The sequence below is a fragment of the Puma concolor genome, chromosome D1 (assembly GCF_028749965.1).
Source record: "Puma concolor isolate L17-30 chromosome D1, mPumCon1.1.hap2, whole genome shotgun sequence".
Lineage (NCBI taxonomy): Eukaryota > Metazoa > Chordata > Mammalia > Carnivora > Felidae > Puma > Puma concolor.
In genome coordinates, this window is record NC_141676.1 from 5,337,300 (window position 1) to 5,355,016 (window position 17,717).

At 53.0% G+C, this 17,717-nt stretch overlaps 1 protein-coding gene and 1 pseudogene across 2 annotated transcripts; one reads left to right on the forward strand and one right to left on the reverse strand.

The window, feature by feature from the left end:
- Positions 1–14,840: 14,840 nt before the first annotated feature.
- CD1H11orf86 (chromosome D1 C11orf86 homolog) lies at positions 14,841–16,221 on the reverse strand. Of its 2 annotated transcripts, none has more exons than XM_086679339.1 (2): positions 15,845–16,221; positions 14,841–15,279 (listed from the first exon to the last, which is right to left on the reverse strand). In XM_086679339.1, exons 1-2 carry the CDS (start codon positions 16,112–16,114, stop codon positions 15,184–15,186), a joined length of 366 nt encoding a protein of 121 aa, XP_086535465.1. In that variant the 5' UTR covers positions 16,115–16,221; the 3' UTR covers positions 14,841–15,183. The 2 variants fall into 2 exon arrangements, with proteins under 2 accessions (XP_086535465.1, XP_025771200.1); XM_025915415.2 differs by having other exon boundaries at positions 14,841–15,282.
- Positions 16,222–16,715: 494 nt separating this feature from the next.
- LOC147576353 (small ribosomal subunit protein eS25 pseudogene) lies at positions 16,716–17,150 on the forward strand (annotated as a pseudogene).
- Positions 17,151–17,717: the final 567 nt, after the last annotated feature.

Sequence of the window (17,717 nt, forward strand, 5' to 3'; positions counted from 1 at the left end):
CCAGGCACCCCTAAAAAAAAATTATTTTAACGTTTATTTATTTTTGAGCGACAGAGCTCAGGTGAGGGAGGGGCAGAGAGAGAGGGAGACACAGAATCTGAAGCAGGCTCCAAGCTGTCAGCACAGAGCCTGACGTGGGGCTCTAACTTAAGAACTGTGAGATCATGACCTGAGCCTGACGCTTAACCGACTGAGCCACCCAGGCGCCCCCCGCAAAAATGTTTAGTTTTTTTTTTATTAAATTTTTTTTTCAACGTTTATTTATTTTTGGGACAGAGAGAGACAGAGCACGAACAGGGGAGGGGCAGAGAGAGAGGGAGACACAGAATCGGAAACAGGCTCCAGGCTCTGAGCCATCAGCCCAGAGCCCGACGCGGGGCTCGAACTCACGGACTGCGAGATCGTGACCTGGCTGAAGTCGGACGCTTAACCGACTGCGCCACCCAGGCGCCCCAAAAATGTTTAGTTTTAAAAGAGAGTGACATGGGGTGCCTGGATGGCTCAGTCGGTTGAGCGACCGACTTCAGCTCAGGTCATGATCTTGCAGCTCGTGAGTTCGAGCCCCGCGTCGGGCTCTGGTGCTGACAGCTCGGAGCCTGGAGCCTGCTTCGGATTCTGTGTCTCCCTCTTTCTCTGTCCCAACCCACTCGCATTCTGTGTCTGTCTCTCTCAAAAATAAATAAACATTAAAAAAAATTTTTTTTAAAGAGAGTGACAGACTGTGAGCGGGAGAGGGGCAGAGAGAGAGGGAGACACAGAATCGGAAGCAGGCTCCAGGCTCTGAGATATTCAGCACAGAGCCCAACGCGGGGCTCGAACCCACAAACTGTGAGATCATGACCTGAGCTGAAGTCGGACGCTTAACCAACTGAGCCACGTAGGTGCCCCTAAGCCATGTCCTTCTGTCCCAGGATCCATCCAGGATGCCACATTACATTTAGTCCCCGTGCCTTCTTGGTTGGGCTCCTCTTGACTGTGACAGTTTCTAAGACTTTGTGTGTGTGTGTGTGTGTGTGTGTGTGTGTATGTGTGTGTGTGTTTAAATGACCCTGGCAGCTTTGAGGAGGACTGGTCAGTATTTTGTAGAATGTCTCTCAATTAGGATACGTCCATTTCCTCATGACTAGATAGGGTCTATAGGCTTTTGAGGGGAAGGCCACAGAAATAAAGTACCATTTTCGTCACATCCCCTATCATTGTTGATGTGGACTCCCTTGGGGTATATTTGGCAGGCTTTCCACCATCAAGTTACTCCTTTATTCCTCTGTTTCTTGTGTGTTAATTATATGGTGTCTTTTTTTAAATTTTTTTTTTCAACGTTTATTTATTTTTGGGACAGAGAGAGACAGAGCATGAACAGGGAAGGGGCAGAGAGAGAGAGGGAGACACAGAATCGGAAACAGGCTCCAGGCTCTGAGCCATCAGCCCAGAGCCCGACGCGGGGCTCGAACTCACGGACCGCGAGATCGTGACCTGGCCGAAGTCGGACGCTTAACCGACTGCGCCACCCAGGCGCCCCTATATGGTGTCTTTTTACATGGAAGGTTTATGTGTTCAATCTCTTTTGAGCTGGAAGGACCTTCATCAAGGAACAGCATCAGTGGCACCCGCGGCTTTGATGTGCTGCGTGCTCCTGGAGCATCTAACCCCAGGTACCAACTTCCGCACGTGCCTCACCCCCCTCTGAGGACAACCCATAACGTTGGTCCCCTTATTGTTTCCATTTCACAGAGGGAAAGTGGAATCTTCCTGCCACTAAGCCACACCAGAGCCAGCGAGTGGCAAAGTCAGGATTCGTGCCTGGGTGTGTCTGACACTGGACATAACTGCGTAAGTGTAGAAACCAAGGTGCGGAGGGAGGGTGCTCATCCGAGTCCCTCCAGCCAGTTGGTGGCTTTGCCCAGGCCCTTCCACGGCCAGGCCACCTCTGATCCCAATGAGTCAGCAGCAATTGCTCAGCCACTGGGCCTGCCCTGCCCTGCCCCCAGCCCCACCCCAAGCTGCCCACTCCTGACCCGCCTCCCGTTCATGTCCTTTGGCGGCCGTGGCTTTTAGCACCCCCAGGGGAAGAGACCCAGACTGCGCAGCAAATAAACACCGCCCACAGATTTCCAAATATACGGAGGTAAGTGTTCCCTCCCACCTCAGCTGGGCCTGGCTGGAACTCCAAGCATCCCGCCTGGCCTCTGCGCCTCCTGGGGTCGAGTTCTGGGTCTTGAGTCCTCCTAAGAGCAGCCCGTGTCCTCTGCTGTGCGGAAACCTGCACCTGGGGGCGCCTTCAGCATCATCAACAAGGGTAACGGCAGTTTTAGCTCACGGACACGTCGGCTTCCATGCACTGTCGGCTCGTCACATTTGGCGAAACGATTGTGCCCAAAGTCTTCAAACTCATCTTTAAAAAAAAAATTTTTTTTTAACATTTATTTATTTTTGAGACAGAGAGAGACAGAGCATGAACGGGGGAGGGTCAGAGAGAGAGGGAGACACAGAATCTGAAACAGGCTCCAGGCTCTGAGCGGTCAGCACAGAGCCCGACGCGGGGCTTGAACTCATAGACGGTGAGATCATGACCTGAGCGAAGTCGGCCGCTTAACCAACTGAGCCACCCAGGCGCCCCTCAAACTCATCTTGACACCAGTGTCTTTGTCATCAGACAGAGCCCTTTGTGGGTCCTCTGCCAGGCCTATTGCTGTCGCCCCGTACCTCCCAGCCTCACGCCCTGGGGGGTGAATTGGGCTGCAGAGCCGTGCACGGATGTGAACTGCCTCCACAGAGTCACTGCTTACAGAGAGGATTGCTTCTCCAAAGCTCTTGATTGTGCAGAATTTTGAATATAAAATTAGGCAGTCTCCACCCCTCACCCCCCACCCCCACCCCCACCCCCAGCTTCAGCTCAGGGCTGATTCGGCTTCATCTACATTCCCATCCATATCCCTCACCTTTAAAATTTTTTAAATATCCATTTATTTTTGAGAGAGAGAGAGAAAGGGAGAGAGAGAGAGAGAGAGAGAGAGAGACAGCATGAGTGGGGGAGGGGCAGAGAGAGCGGGAGACACAGAATCCGAAACAGGCTCCAGGCTCTGAGCTGTCAGCACAGAGCCCGACAAGGGGCTAGAACCCACGAACCGTGAGTTCGTGACCTGAGCCAAAGTTGGACGCTTAACCGACTGAGCCACCCAGGAGCCCCCATATCCCTCACCTTTGAAGCAAATCCCAGATAGTGCATCATTTCATCCACAATAGGCAAGAATAATCTAAAGGCTGAGGTGAGGAGTTTTCCGTTAATATAATTGTAATATAATTTTTACCCCCCCCCAAAAAAAGGAACAATTCACATCAAATATCTGGCCAACATTCAAAGTTCCAGATACTTCATAAAGAATTTCCTTTTCAGGTCATGATCTCACAGTTTGTGGGTTCGGGCCCCGCACTGGGCTCTGTGCTGACAGCACGGATCCTGCTTTGAATTCTCTCTCTCCCTCTCTATCCGTTCCTCCCCCGCTCGTGTGCGCACTCTCTCTCTAAATAAATAAATAAACTTAAAAAAAAAAAAAGAATTTCCTTTTCTTTTTTTTTTTTAAGGTTTTATTTTTAAGTAATCTCTACAGCCAGTGTGGGGCTCAAACTCACAACCTTGAGACTGAGAGTCACATGCTCCACCGACAGAGCCAGCCAGGCGCCCCAAGAATGTCCTTCTAAAAACATTAGTTTGAGGGGCGCCTGGATAGCTCAGTTGCTTAGGTGTCCGACTCCTTTTTTCCTTTTTTCTGGTGTCCAACACTTGACTTCAACTCAGGTTATGGTCTCACGGTTTGTGAGTTCGATCCCTGCACGGACAGTGTGGAGCCTGCTTGGAATTCTCTGTCTCCCTTTCTCTCTGCCCCTCCCTCGCTCTCTCTCTCAAAAGAAGTAAACATTTTTAAAAATTGAAAACATAGTTTGAATTAGTATCTAAATAGTACACTGTGATTGGTTAATGTTTTAGATTCCTTTTACTCTAGAGTTCCTTTCCATCTCCTTTTGCCTTTGCCACTTGTTTGTTGAAAAAAAGGTTGGCTGTCTGACCTGTAGGGATCACCATAGCCTGGATTTTGCTGATTGCAGCCCTGTGGTGTCATATAACATGTTTCTCTGTCCCCAGGGGATCGTACTGGGAGTTGGATCTAGAAGTTTCATAAGATGCAGGCTCGACCTTTTTTTTTTTTTTTTTTTTTTGGCAAGATTGTTTCATAAGTGGTACCGTTTCTTCTATCAGGAGGCGTATATTGTCCTTTTGCCATGTTACATTGTGTTATTTAAAAAAATTCCCATTTTGAAAACACCTCAAATCTATGGAATGCTGCAAGGATGATACACTTTTACCCTGATTTACCAATCTTTGCCACATTGATTTTATCATTCACATTTACACACACACACACACACACACACACACACACACACACACATCTATATAGACATTCTTTGAGAATGGTCTGTAAGCATTAAACCCCTTCACCTTTCAATGCTTCCACATGTGTCTCCTAAGAGCTCTCTTTTATAACCATCTGCAATAAAAACAGTGTCTCTATATTCACAACATTTCTGACACCAAATGTGTGTATTTTTCCTCACATTAAACAATTCTCCGGGGCGCGTGGGTGGCTCAGTCAGTTAAGTGTCTGACTTTGACTCAGGTGGTGATCTCATGGCTTGAGTTCGAGCCCCGTGTTGGGCTCTGTGCTGACAGCTCAAAGCCAGGAGCCTGCTTCAGATTCTGTATCTCCCTCTCTCTCTGCCCCTCCCCACTCATGTTCTGTTTCTTTCTCGCGCTCGCTCGCTCGCTCACTCTCAAAAAAATAAACATTAAAAAACCTCACAATTCTCCAACTCTTTAGGCACCAACCTGGTTCCCTACAATTCAGTTCTCAGACTAAGCATTCAGATTCAGCGCTGATCCCACAGGTGAAGGGTTCTGTTCCACGAGATTGTCCCCATGTTAGAAGCCAGTGATAATTCATAGGTAGTCACCTGCTTCTGACTGACCAGCTATAAATCAGGGATTCCCAGGCCTCTTTCTCAAGTTCAATAATTTGCTAGAAAGGCTTATAGAACTCAGAGAAAAACTACGTTTCCCCCAGTTCGTTATAGAAGATATAATAAAAGATACAGGGGGCACCTGGGGGGCTCAGTCAGTTAAGCGTCTGACTTTGGCTCAGGTCACGATCTCATGATTTGTGGGTTCGAGCCCCGTGTCGGGCTCTGTGCCGACAGCTCAGAACCTGGAGCCTGTTTCAGATTCTGTGTCTCCTTCTCTCTCTGCCCTTCCCCCCCCCTTTCAAAAAGAAAATAAACATTAAAAAAAATTAAAAAGAGTCTGATTCAACCAACTGAGACACACAGGAGCACTTATCCTGCCCATTTTAACCAATAGCCTGGGGATGAGAACTCAGGCTTGCTCAAATCTGGGTTCAGTTTCTGACTCTGTCATTTATATGGGGACAATAAAACCATTAAAAAAAAGATACAGGCGAGTAGCCAAGTGGAAGAGAAGCATGGGGCAAAGTGTGTGGAAGGGATATGCAGCCTCCATGCCCTCTCGGGGAGTGCCACCCTTCCCAGGACCTTGATATGCTCCCCAACCAGGAATTTACCCGAATCCCATTGTTTAGATTTTTTTTAAGTTTATTTATTTATTTTGAGAGACAGAGAGAGCATGCAAGCAGGGGAAAAGCAGAGAGAGAATCTCAAGCAGTTTCTTCACTGTCAGAGTAGAGCCCGACGTAGGGCTTGATCTCACGAACCAAGGGATCACCATCAAGACGAAGTCAAGAGTCAGACGCTTGGCCGACGGAGCCACCCAGGCGCCCCTCTTTGTTTAGAACCTGTTTATGGAGGTTCCATTACATAGCATGATTGGTTAAATCATTGCCCATTGGTGATTGAACTCAATCTCCAGCCCCTCTCCCCTCCCCGGAGGACTGCAGGTTGGACTGAAAATTCCAACCCTCTCATCACATGGCTGCCTCCTCCAGCAACCAGCCCTGCCCCCACCCTCCAAACGTCTCCTCATTGGCACAGACTTGAGGTGTGGTTGAAAGGGGCTTATTATGAATAGCAAGAGATGATCTTCCACCCATCCAGAGAAGTAGGATCCAGAGAAGACCCCTCATAAGGACCCTGAGACTGGGTAGAGTGGTGGGTTCCCTTTCCTCCACATCCTTGCCAACACTTGTTATTTCTTTGTGCTGGTAGCCACTCTAACAGGTGTGGGGTGATAGCTGATATCTTCTCGTGGTTTTGACTTGCATTTCCCTGATGACGACTGACGTCCAGCAGCTTTTCTTCCACCTTGGCCGTCTGTGTGTCTTCTTCGGGAAAATGTCAATTCGGATCCTCTGCCCATTTTTTAACCAGATTGTGTTTGCTATTAAGTTGCATGAGGTCTTTGTGCATTTTGGATATTAACCCCTTATCAGAGATACGATTTGCCTGTATTTTCTCCCATTCCATTTTCATTTTATTAACGGTTACCTTTGGTGCGCAGAGACTGTTTGGTTGATATAGTCCCATTTGTTTCATTTTACTTTTGTTTCCTTTACCTTTGGGTGTCAAATCCAAAAAATCATCACTAAGACCATCAACAACTATTAATTGAGCACCCGCTATGCATAAGGTATTGGGGATACAGCAGGAGATGAAATATATCATGCTCCTGACTCATAAAGTTGGCATTCTGGTGGTAGAGAGAATATGAATAAAAAAATATGTTGGCCATAATAAGTGGGTAAGGTGCCAAGAGGAAGGATGGGGTGAGGAGAGCTGTTTTAGATGGACAAGTCAGGGGAGTCCTCTGAGATGTGGCAGTTAATAAGCAGAGATTGCAGGAAAGCATTGCAGGTATCACAAACACTAAGTGCAAAGGCCCTGAGGTGGGAGGGTATGTCAATATGTTTAAGGAACAACAAGAAGGTCAGTGTGATTGGAGCTGAGGGAGAATGGGGGAAAGGCCTCCTGATGCAAATTGGAAAGGTAGCCAGATGGTTTGGATGGTGTCATCATGGGATTTGCTGTGCATGAGCAGAGAAGCCATTTCTGAGCTTTGAGGAGAGGAATGACTGGCTCTGACTTTAGCTTTAGAGGCATAATCTTGGATGCATGTGGAAAGTAGACCACAGGGGGCTAAGCTGGAAGTGGCCCACCAGATAGGAAACCACGTGGTCCTAGTGAGGAAACCACAAGGAGATGGTGGCTTAGCCCAAGGCTGTGGTACTGAAAGAGAGATCATCTTTTGCTATTCACGCCCATCCCTCCACTGGGGCCCCAAAACTCTCAGCAAGGTACTCTGAGCAAGGGCTCAGAAAGAGGACGTGGAAAGGCAGTGGTACTCTGAGCAAGGGCTCAGAGTTTGGATGAATTTTGAAGGTGAGGCCAGCAAGATTAGCTGGTGGAAGGGGCGCCTGGGTGGCTCAGCGGGTTAAGCGTCTGACTCTTGATTTTGGCTCAGGTCATGATCTCAACGTTCGTGGGATGGAGCCCTGTGTGGGGCTCTGTACTTGGCGCAGAGACTGCTTGGGATTCTCTCTCTCTCTCTCTCTCTCTCTCTCTCTGTGAAAATAAAGAAACATTAAAAATAAAAGCTGGTGGAGGTGGGATATGGAGAGTGGGGGATGAGCCACTGACTATAATGGTTAATTTCATGCGTAATTTGACCCGGCCATGGGAGGCCCAGGCATTTGATTAAACATTATTCAGCGTGTGTCTGTGAGGATGTTTCTGGACGAGAGAAACATTTGAGCTGGTAGACTGAGTAAAAAACATTGCTCTCTCCAATGTGGGTGGGCCTTGTCCAATCAGGTGAAGGCATGAAAAGAAAAAAAGTCCAGACTTGGACTGAAATGGACACTATCAGCTCTGCTGAGTCTCTAGTTTGCCAACTGCAGATGTAGCCTCTGTAATGAACCAATTTTTATAATAAATCTCTGTATGTATATATGTCACATACTGGTTCTGTTTCTCTAGACGATCCTGACTTATATGCTGACCATTGAGCTTTCTGGTCCTGCCTATGGAATGCTTCGAAAGCTTGGAGTTGGCGGCCTGGACCAGATGACGGGAAAGACAGTTTGGGTCCATGGTGGGGCAACTTACAAGTCTGGCCAGGAGGAGTGTCCTCTCCCACCACTGGCTGCAGGGAGCCCACCGGGCAGCCTCCAGCTCACTTAACCTCCCCATAGAACATTTACACCGGTCCCCAGGGCCCTTCTGCCACGGGAAGGTGAAGTGGTGGCCACAGGGAACAGCTTTGGACTCTAGCCTTCCAACTGCCCCTGGTCTGTGGACATTTCACGTAAGCACGCTCTCTAGCCACTGTGTATGGTGTCTGTGTGTGTGTGTGTGTGTGTGTGTGTGTGTGTGTTCCGGAAGGCAGCAACTGGGCGAGCAAAGGTGGAGAGGTGGGTCGCTTGGCTCCAGGGCGGAAGTGACGGCAGAGAAAGGGGGTGGACGTGGAAAGATTGGGAGGGTGTCCGGAGCCGGGGGCAGAGGCAGGGGCCCAGCCCGTGGCCAGGCTCCTTGGCAGCCAGCCGTTCCTACCAACACACCCACAACCCTGGCGGGATTGAAGCCTGCCCTGGGAAGGGGAGGGCCAGGCACCTGCCCTCTGGGAGCTACTGCCGGCTGGGGAGGCGGGCCGGGCAGAGGAAAAGAGACGGAGGGCGGAGCTGTGGCAGGGCACACAGAGGTGAGGGGCTGGGCCTGACAGGTGAGGTAGGCTGTGGCATTCAGAGCGCTCAGCCTGGGTCCTCTCACTGCGTGCGACCCATTCACGCCCATCCCTCCACTGGGGCCCCAAAACTCTCATCTGTTAAATGGGAGCATAGTCTATCTGCGCGCCTCCCCGCGGCTCCCCACCGTCCTCTGGGCTGGAGTGGCCACAGGGAATCTTTAAGCTAATCCCTCTTTCCTCTGCTACTGAAACCCCGTGACGGGTCCTCAGGTGAAGTTCCACCGCCAGTGCTTTGAGCCCCGTCCCTTGTCTCCCTGTCCTCGCCTCCCTCGCTCCCACTTGCTCCCCAGAAACACTGAGGCCCTCCTGGGTCTCCCAACGGCCCAGCTGTGCCACATCCCTGTGCCCTTGCACATTGCTCTTCCTTCTGCCTGGCGCACCCTCCCCAGCCCTGCCGCCGCGGGGTAGCACGCCCCCCTGCTATCCACTCCTCAGGAAGCCCTTCCCGATGCCCGCCCTCCAAGGGCTAACCTGGCCCTTCTCTGGGCACCTCTGCTCCCCGAGCCAGCTCCCGCAGTGCTGGCTCACCCGCGTGGCTGTCACCAGGCGCTGCGCTTATCCCCGTTGGCCCCAGCAGTGCTCCGAACTGACTGGTTGTGTCTGGAGCTCAGAGAAGGGAGACCGGGCCTCATGGGGGTGGGGCCGTGCAGGTCAGGGACAACCACAGCGGTGGGGGGGGGGGGCGGTGAGGGGGGTGGTGAGGAGAGGCCTTCCTCCCACACCCGTTCCTGCATTGGCACTGGAGGAGACACCGCCCCTGGGAGGCCCCGGGGCAGCTGTCTGGTCTGTGGCTGGGCCCGCTTCCCTGGATCCCAATGCCCACGGCCCTGCCAGGGCCCAGACAGGCCAAGGTGAGCTGAGGACACACTGGGTCTGAGCATGAGGCGTCCTGAGGTTTTCGTTGAGCGGGCGGTCTGATGCTATCATTGGTGCCCCCTTCCTCAGAGGAGGCCGCTGAGGCTCAGAGAAGGGACCCACCCCGGGTCATGCCAGGGGAACGTCCTGGAACTGAGGACCGATGGCTCTATGTGTTTTGCCTGAGTTGACTCGGGTAACACAACAACCCTGTGAGGAGGGGCTGGTTTTGTTTTTATTGAACAGATGAGGAAACAAAGGCACAGAGAGGGGTTGGCGCCTTGCCTCAGTTTATCCAGCTAGTATAAGAGGTGGAGTCAGCCTTCTAACTCGGGCGTTCGGCTACAGAGCTTGTAAGTCCTTTGCTGCCCTGACGCTGAGGGTGGTGAGGAAGGGGCGGCGATAATGTTCCTTCTCAGGACACGGCGCGCCACAATTTGCAAAGCTTTTGCACGCCCGGCACTTGACGTGCCCTTCAGCCCCGGGAGACACAGAGATCAAGATCTCCATTGGGGAGCCTGGTGGCTCAGCTGGTTGAGCGTCCGACTCTGGATTTCGGCTCAGGTCAGGCATGATCTCACAGGTTCGTGGAATCGAGCCCTGCGTCGGGCTCCATGCTGACAGCCAGAGCCTGCTTGGGATTCTCTCTCTCCCCGTCTCTGCGCCCCTCCCCCACACACTCTCCCTCTCTCTCTCAAAAAAGAAAAAAAAAAAAAAGAATTTTCTATTTGACAGAGGAGGGTAATAATTTGCCAAAAATATTCAACAAGTTAGTTGCAGGCCAGGGGCTTGGGCCCCAGGTTTGACACTCACGCTTGGGCCCACCCTGCCCCTCTGACTGGCTGGACACTTTAAGTTTGGTGGCCCCCCAGTCCCTGAGGAAAGGGGCTTTAGGCACCCAGGGTGGGCGGAGAGTTCCGGCATGCTGTAAGGCCTGTCTCCTCATCTGTAAAATCAACGGCCTGGATCCGTTGGGCTCTGAGCTCCCTTCCAGCTGAATTTGCTGTCCTTGCTCTGAGAGGTGCTTGGGGAGGCAGTGTTCCCTGCTTGCCTCGTCGCCTTCCCCACTCCTGCAACCGAGTGGCCCCATTTCTCCTGCAGGATATTCTCTTCCACCTGCTCACAGCTTCGTCCCATCCGGCATGGCTGGAGGCTGCAGGAAGCTGAGGAAGATGTCCAACCAAGCCCAGAGGGGCACACTGGTCCAGGAACCAGGGCCTCCTGCTTGACCTGCCTCACCACCTTGCCCCGTGAGCTCCTACTCCATGGTGCACTGAAACAGAGCAGCTGGTCGCTGTCTGTCTGTCTGTCTTCCTCTCAAGCAGGACTATGAGCTCCTTGAGGGCAAAAGTCACATGGAAAGATCAAGGCTTGAGAAACAGTGCTCTGCAGTTCTGGGAACGCGTACAGAGGGGCAGGGTATTGGGGGGGGGGGCCGAAGGGTATTAGGCAGGGAGGGGGGCCGAAGGGTCCCAGACCCCTCTGGCTCCTGGCTCTGAGACCCCACGGCATGGGAGAGGCCTGGGAGGCTCTGCCCTTGTGGGCAGCAGAAATGGAACACAGCAGCACGAAATCTCTCTGCGTTTTGTCTCTGGGTGACCTTGGGGCCTATGCTGGCCCGAGGGTGGAGCCCTTAGAGAGCTTAGGGCTTTTGCACTGGCAGGGTCATCTCTCCAGACAGGTCACCCTTCCGCCCATATCTGAGAGGCCTCCAAGGGGAGCCACCCTCCCCCACTCAGAGCCACAAGGTCGGCAACATCCTCCAAGGCCTGCTGGTTTGCTGACTCAGGAGTTGCCCCCCACCCTGCCCCTGGAAACAGTCTTACACCTGCCCTTTCTCATCTTGTTTGAACCGAAGCCCCCACTGTGGCTCTGACCCAGCTCAGGGTGGTGCCCATTCCTCCTCCCGTCACCTTACCCCACCCCAAAAGCCGACAAGGTAAGCTTATCCTTTCTCCTTGATGGATGAGGAAACTGAGGCCCAGGGGCACAGGTGTGTGGGTGGCAGTCACAGAGCCTGGCCTGAGGCTCAGTGGTCTCCCCGGTGGCCCGCCCACCCCATGAGAGCGAAGGCTTCATGAGCAGACAAAACCAGGACAGGTAGGGCCTGAAGAGGGCGCATCTAGGGAGGTCGGGAGGTGGGGTGGGGGACCGTGGGCAACAAATATGTCCAGAGCCTGAGCCAGGGACATCTGTCCTGTCATAGACCATCAGATGGTTTGCACTCCCAGATGCACCGTGTTCTCTCTGGGCTTTCCAGGCCGCTCCCTCCACCGGAAACACGTATTTATTCCCTCCCTTGGCCTGGTTAACTCCTGCTCTCCCCCAGGTCCTGGCTGCAATACATTCAGTAATTCGACAACTGTTTCCTGAGCACCTACAGGAAGGCAGACACTGTCCAAGGTGGGCTGTTCACAGTGAGCAAAAAGAGAATCGTCCTGCCTTCTCGGAGTTTCCAGTCCCCGAGGTCCCACACGCTGTTGACATGAAATCGTCAGTCTAGGCTTGAGGCTAACGAGCGGCCCCCGAATCAGAGGCGTAACACAATGAAGGCCTATTTTGCAGCCATATCACAGTCCAAACGGGTGACAGGAGACTCTGCCTCAGTGTCACTGCCATCTCCTAGCCTTGAAGCCCCCTTGGGCCTTCTGCACTGGGCAGGCCTGTGAGCAAAGAGGGAAACGTCGAGGGTTGGGCAGGGATATTTAATGGCTCTGTCTGGAGGGCCATGAATGCCAGCTTCACTCATAGTCTACTGGCCACACCTGACTGCCTGACTGCAAGGAAGGCTGGGAAATGTCACCCTGCTGGCACATCCGGGTTTTTATAGACCTGACCAGTCTCTGCCAGGTAGAATCACACAAACACACCGTATTAGTTTCCTGGCGCTCCTGCAGAATTCCCCAAACTCTGTGGCTTAAGGCAATAGGAATTTATTGTCTCACGGTGCTAGAGGCCAAAGTCTGAGATCGAGGTGCTAAAGGTTCCAGGGGAGGATCCTTCCTGCTTCTACTGGTGGCTCCTGGTGGCTGTGGGCGATCCTAGGCTTCCTGGGCTTGTGGTCATTTCACTCTGCTCTCTTCCTCCACCTTCACGTGGCCTTGGCCTCTATGTCCTTACATTATATGTGTCTCTCTAAGGAAACTTCTTGCTGGATTTAGGCCCTTCCCACCCCAATAATCCAAGATGGTCTCCTCATCTCAACAGCCTTAATTTAATTATGTCTACAAAGACTCTTCTCCATACCCAGCAAAATTCACAGATTCTCGGGATGGGACTATGGACATATCTGCTTAGGGGCCACTTTAGAGGCAAGATCACCTGGACTCCTTGGTACCTGGTTTCCAAGAGGCCACAAACAGAAGATGCAAGGCCTCTTAAGACCCGAGCTCAGAAGTCCCAGAGCATTGTTTCCATCGCATTCTATTGGTCTGAGCAGGTCACAGGGCCCACGCAGATTCAAGGGGAGGGAAAACAGAATACCTCTCTCGATGGGAGGTGTGGCAAAGACACAATGAAAGCAGGCGTGCACCATGGGATGAAGGCTTGCGGCCATCTTTGGAAACAATCTATCAGAGTATATGAAGGCCTTTGGTGAAGGCCTCAGCCATGGGTCCCGGAACTGTGCTCCCTGATGATGGGGCTGCTGATGGGGCTGAGGTAGAACGATTCTGCCTGAGTGGGAGGCCCCAGACCTGTGTGAGCGGCAGGCCTAGCCCAGCCATCAGCTCGCTGGGGGACCTTGGGTCAGTGCCTCATTCACTCAACAACAGGTTACTGAGTACTCAGCATGGGCCAGGCCCTGAGCCAGGCACTGGGGTCCTAGTGGTGAGCAGGCCAGCTCCCCGTGGAACTGTGTGTCTTGTGGATGACAGAAGCTCGTAACTAGACAAACTGGTCACAGAGCATGACAAGTAAGAGAACAGCAAGGAGTTGGGCTAGAAAATCCTTAGAACACAGGGCTCACAGGCAGAGACTTGCGGAGGGCGATGAGGACACCTCCCCATTCCGGGCCTCAGTTTCTTCCTCTTGCCATCCAGAGGGTTTGCCAGGGCTATGGACTCAAACCATGTTTCCTGGAGTCCTGGGGTTCCTCAGAGGCACTCAAGGGGCTACTGCACAAGACGGTGGAGTGGCAGGCATCTAAAGTTTGTGACTAATTGGTCTGGAAGCTTCTGGTCAGCTCTCAGAGTTCAGGTTCCAAGCCAGGCACCCTAGTCTCTGACCCCGGTGGCCGTCCGGGACAAGAATTCCCTAGGACCCCTCTTATTCCTCAAAGGCCATGCCAGGGTTCTGGGCTCTGGGGAGACAGAACCTCCCCTATGTCCGGCTGGACCCTCAGGTCTCCCCACCATCCCAGAACAGACCTTGCGCTGGGATGCTTGCAGCTGACCCCTCACCTTTGACCTTGGGTCCGCTTGAGCCAGGAGAGCCTCAGGGACCCCACCGAAGTGTCAGTGTCTCTCAAAGAGCCCAGGCTCTTTGGGGTCAGACCCTCCCTTCTGTGTGGCCTTGGATGAGTCCTTGCTCTTTCCGGGACTCAGAGTGAGCCCTGCCTCGTGAGGGTGAACGCAAAAAGGAAAGCAGTCCCCCCGAAGCTGGCTGGAGGTCAGCACAGGGGTAGGTGACAATTCCTCTGGGGAGTGAGGTCAAGAGAAGTGGCAGGAAAGACCCAGCCTCCTGGGGACCCATGGGGGACCTGCCCCTGGTGCCCTTGCTCCACCATCCGGCCAAATTCTGAGCCAAGCCTCCCGCGAGGGCTGGGAGAGGCCTGGAGGTGAATTAATGACTAGGCAAATTGTACACTTCAGCGCAGAAACCTTTATTCCTGTGTTCAGCCCCAAGGTTGGGAAGTGGGTGGGGGTGGGGCCATGGGTGCCAAAGACTATAATTTCTTCCCTGCCCTGGGCCTCGGTTTCTACCTCTGTCACACGGGGAGGGAAGGCTTCCCCCCCTCCCCTTCCTTCATCGGGATACTATGAAGATACAAGTGATTATGTACAGGCCTGGGCCTTTCAGCTGTAGAGCTCCGGTACCGGGGATTGCCCTGACTTAGTCCTTGCCCTTGGGGGGCTCATTGTCAAGGAGGGAGGCCCATGCCTCGCCCACCACTAGCCGGGCCTGGTGGGAGGGGCGTGAGCAGCTGATGTGCAGAGCCTCTCAGCCGTGGGGCTGGCTTCACTGAGCTCTGTCCTGGAAGCTCACGACTGGTCTTGTGTGGGGCCAGGGGTGTTGACACCCCTATTTCTAGGCAGGTTTCTAAGGTCCTCGTACATGTCACTGTCCCAGGGTGCCCCCATGCCCAGATGGCAGAATCCATCAGGAAACAGGGCTGAGCCCCCTTTTGGGGTCTTTACTGCAAGCCAGCCTTGGAGTGGAGGGCCAGGGCGGAGGGGCAATCACAGGACCCTTGGGTAAGCTGGTGGCAGAGGCCTCGGTGCACCACGTGAGGAAGGCAGGAGCAACCTACACAGAGGAGTCCAGAGGGCCACGAAGAGGTAGGTCAGCAGACACGCCATCTCATCCAGACGCAGCAGGGGCCGATGCCGATTCCAGCATCCTTAGCTGGTGGTGCTCAGAGGGGGCTCTGGGGAGGCTGGCCGGCTCAAGGTCACACCAGGGAAGCCGGAGACAAAGCTCTCCCACCTTCTCTTTACCTGCTAGAAGACCCAGGATAGGCAAGATCAGGGTCCTGGTCCCACCGCCGCGTGGTGGGCTTCAGGTGCTGTTCCACCTACAGCCACGAGGTGGTGGTAGACCCCAGAGACAGGAGCACTGCTCGCGGGAGACCTTTTTCTCCAAAAGAAAGGAGGCAGGGGCCAGGAGCCGAAAGGTCCCACCAAGGGGGTCAGGATGCCCCCTTTCCGGGGCATAGAACACAAGATGTAACCCTGGGGAAGTTTTACTAGCTGATCTCTTTGCCTCCAGCAAAATCCACCCATCCAACACATTGCCAGATTAATCATTTGAAAACAGCTCTGCTCTAAAACCTTCCGTGACTCCCCAGTGCCGATGGGATAAATCCCCAAAGTCTTTAAGGCCCTCTGAAATATGGTGCCTGGATACCTCTCTCTCCAGCCCCGTCTCCAGACAACTCTGTTGCCTTCTTGGTCCTTGGCCCCATATGTTCCTACCTCTGAGCCTTTGCTGCCCTGGGTCCCTCTCAGTGGAGTCCTTACCCACCCCTGTGGCGCCCCTCCATCCGTCAGCCCTCAGCCAAACCTGCTGATACTGCTTCAGCCACCGCCGGCGCTCTCCTTGCTGGGCTTGAATCAGCTGCTCCGTATCCTCCAGGCACCCTGGCAGCCACTCCTGGCCGGGCGTGTCCAGCCTTTCTGGGCCTCCGTTTGAGGGCCTGGACTTCTCCTGGCCCTGTCTGAGGCTCAGCGCCCGGCGCAGCCGGCTCTCTAAAGACTTCCCCCAGGGCTCCTGGAGCTTGCCATAGGAGGGTCGTGGTCCTCGCAAGGACTGACTGCGTGGCCCTATCCCCATGGTTCCTGAGGCTGCAAGTGCAGGACTGCTCCAGCCCCTGGGCAAGCCACTGGCCCCTGAGGTGGCTCAGAGTCTCCACCCATCTGATGGGAACTCACTTGGGGGCAAAGGTTGGTGCTGCTGTGGCATCATAAACCAAAGGGCAGGCCACAGGGGACAAGCATCCCTGAGTCACCATCACCACTGCCTCTCTACCTTCTAGGGCAAGGAGTATAGGCCTCTTTCTCCTCCTCCTCTTCCAGGCAGGCTTCCCTGACCACCCCACCCCTGTAGAGCTTGGCCTCCCCTGAACTGCAGCCCTAGCTGTCCAAATTCATTCTGTTGGCACTGAGAACAGATGGTGCAACAGCAAAACCGAGAGGGGCCTTTAGGCAACAGGACAGCTCCAGGGCGCCTGGGGGGCTCAGTCGGTTGAGCATCCAACTCTTGGTTTCAGCTCAGGTCATGATCTCGTGATCTGGGGATTCGAGCCCCGCATCGGGCTCCATGCTGACAGTGCAAAGCCTGCGTGAGATTGTCTCTCTTTCTCTCTCTCTCTCTCTCTGTCTCTCTCAAAATAAATAAATAAGGATTTTTTTTTTTTAAAAAAAGAAAGAAACAGGACAGCTCCACTCTTTGTCCAACATCTCAGCGAGGCTGCAGGGGTGGCTGCTGATCTCAGAGCTTCACAATGTCTCCCAAGGAGAAAGAGAAAGATGCTGAAAAGCCAGCCAAGAAAGACAAAGACCCAGTGAACAAGTCTGGGGGCAAGGCCAAAAAGAAGTGGTCCAAAGGCAAAGTTCGGGACACGCTCAATGACCTGGTCTTGTGTGACAAAGCGACATGTGACAAACTTCGTAAGTTCCCAACTAGAAGCTTAGGACCCCAGCCGTCGTCTCTGAGAGACTGAAGATTCGAGGCCCCCTGGCTGGGGTGGCCTTTCAGGAGCTCCTTAGTGAAGAACTTAGGAAACAAGTTGCAAAGTACAGAGCTCTGGTCATTTCCACCAGAAACACCAGGGGCAGAGATGCCCCAGCTGCTGGCGAAGATGCATGAACAGATCCCACTAACTGTACGTTTTGAAAAATAAAAATGTATTAAATTAAAAAAAGAGAGAAAGAAAGAAAGAAGACAGCTCCAATCTAGAATAGTCAAATTCACAGAGACAGAAAGTAGCATGCTGGGTGCCAGGGGTCGGGGTGGGAGGGGGGGGCAGGGGAGGATTGGTCAATTGTTTCATGGCTATAGAGCTTCAGTCCTGCAAGATGAAAAAGTTCTGGAGGGGCGCCTGGGTGGCTCTGTTGGTTAAGTGTCTGACTTCAGCTCAGGTCATGATCTCACGGTCCGTGGGTTTGAGTCCGGCATCGGGCTCTGCACTGTCAGCATGGAGCCTGCTTGGGATTTTCTCTCCCCCTCTCTCTGCGTGTTCTCTCTCTCTCTCTCTCTCTCTCAAAACAAATAACTTACAAAAAAAGATGGAAAAATTCTGGAGATTGGTTGAACAACACTGCGACTATAGGTGACACTCCTGAATTATACATAAAAATGGCTAAATGGTAAACATAATGTTTCTGTATATTTTACTACAGCTGGAAATTATTCGTTAGACTAGATGAATCCCTTC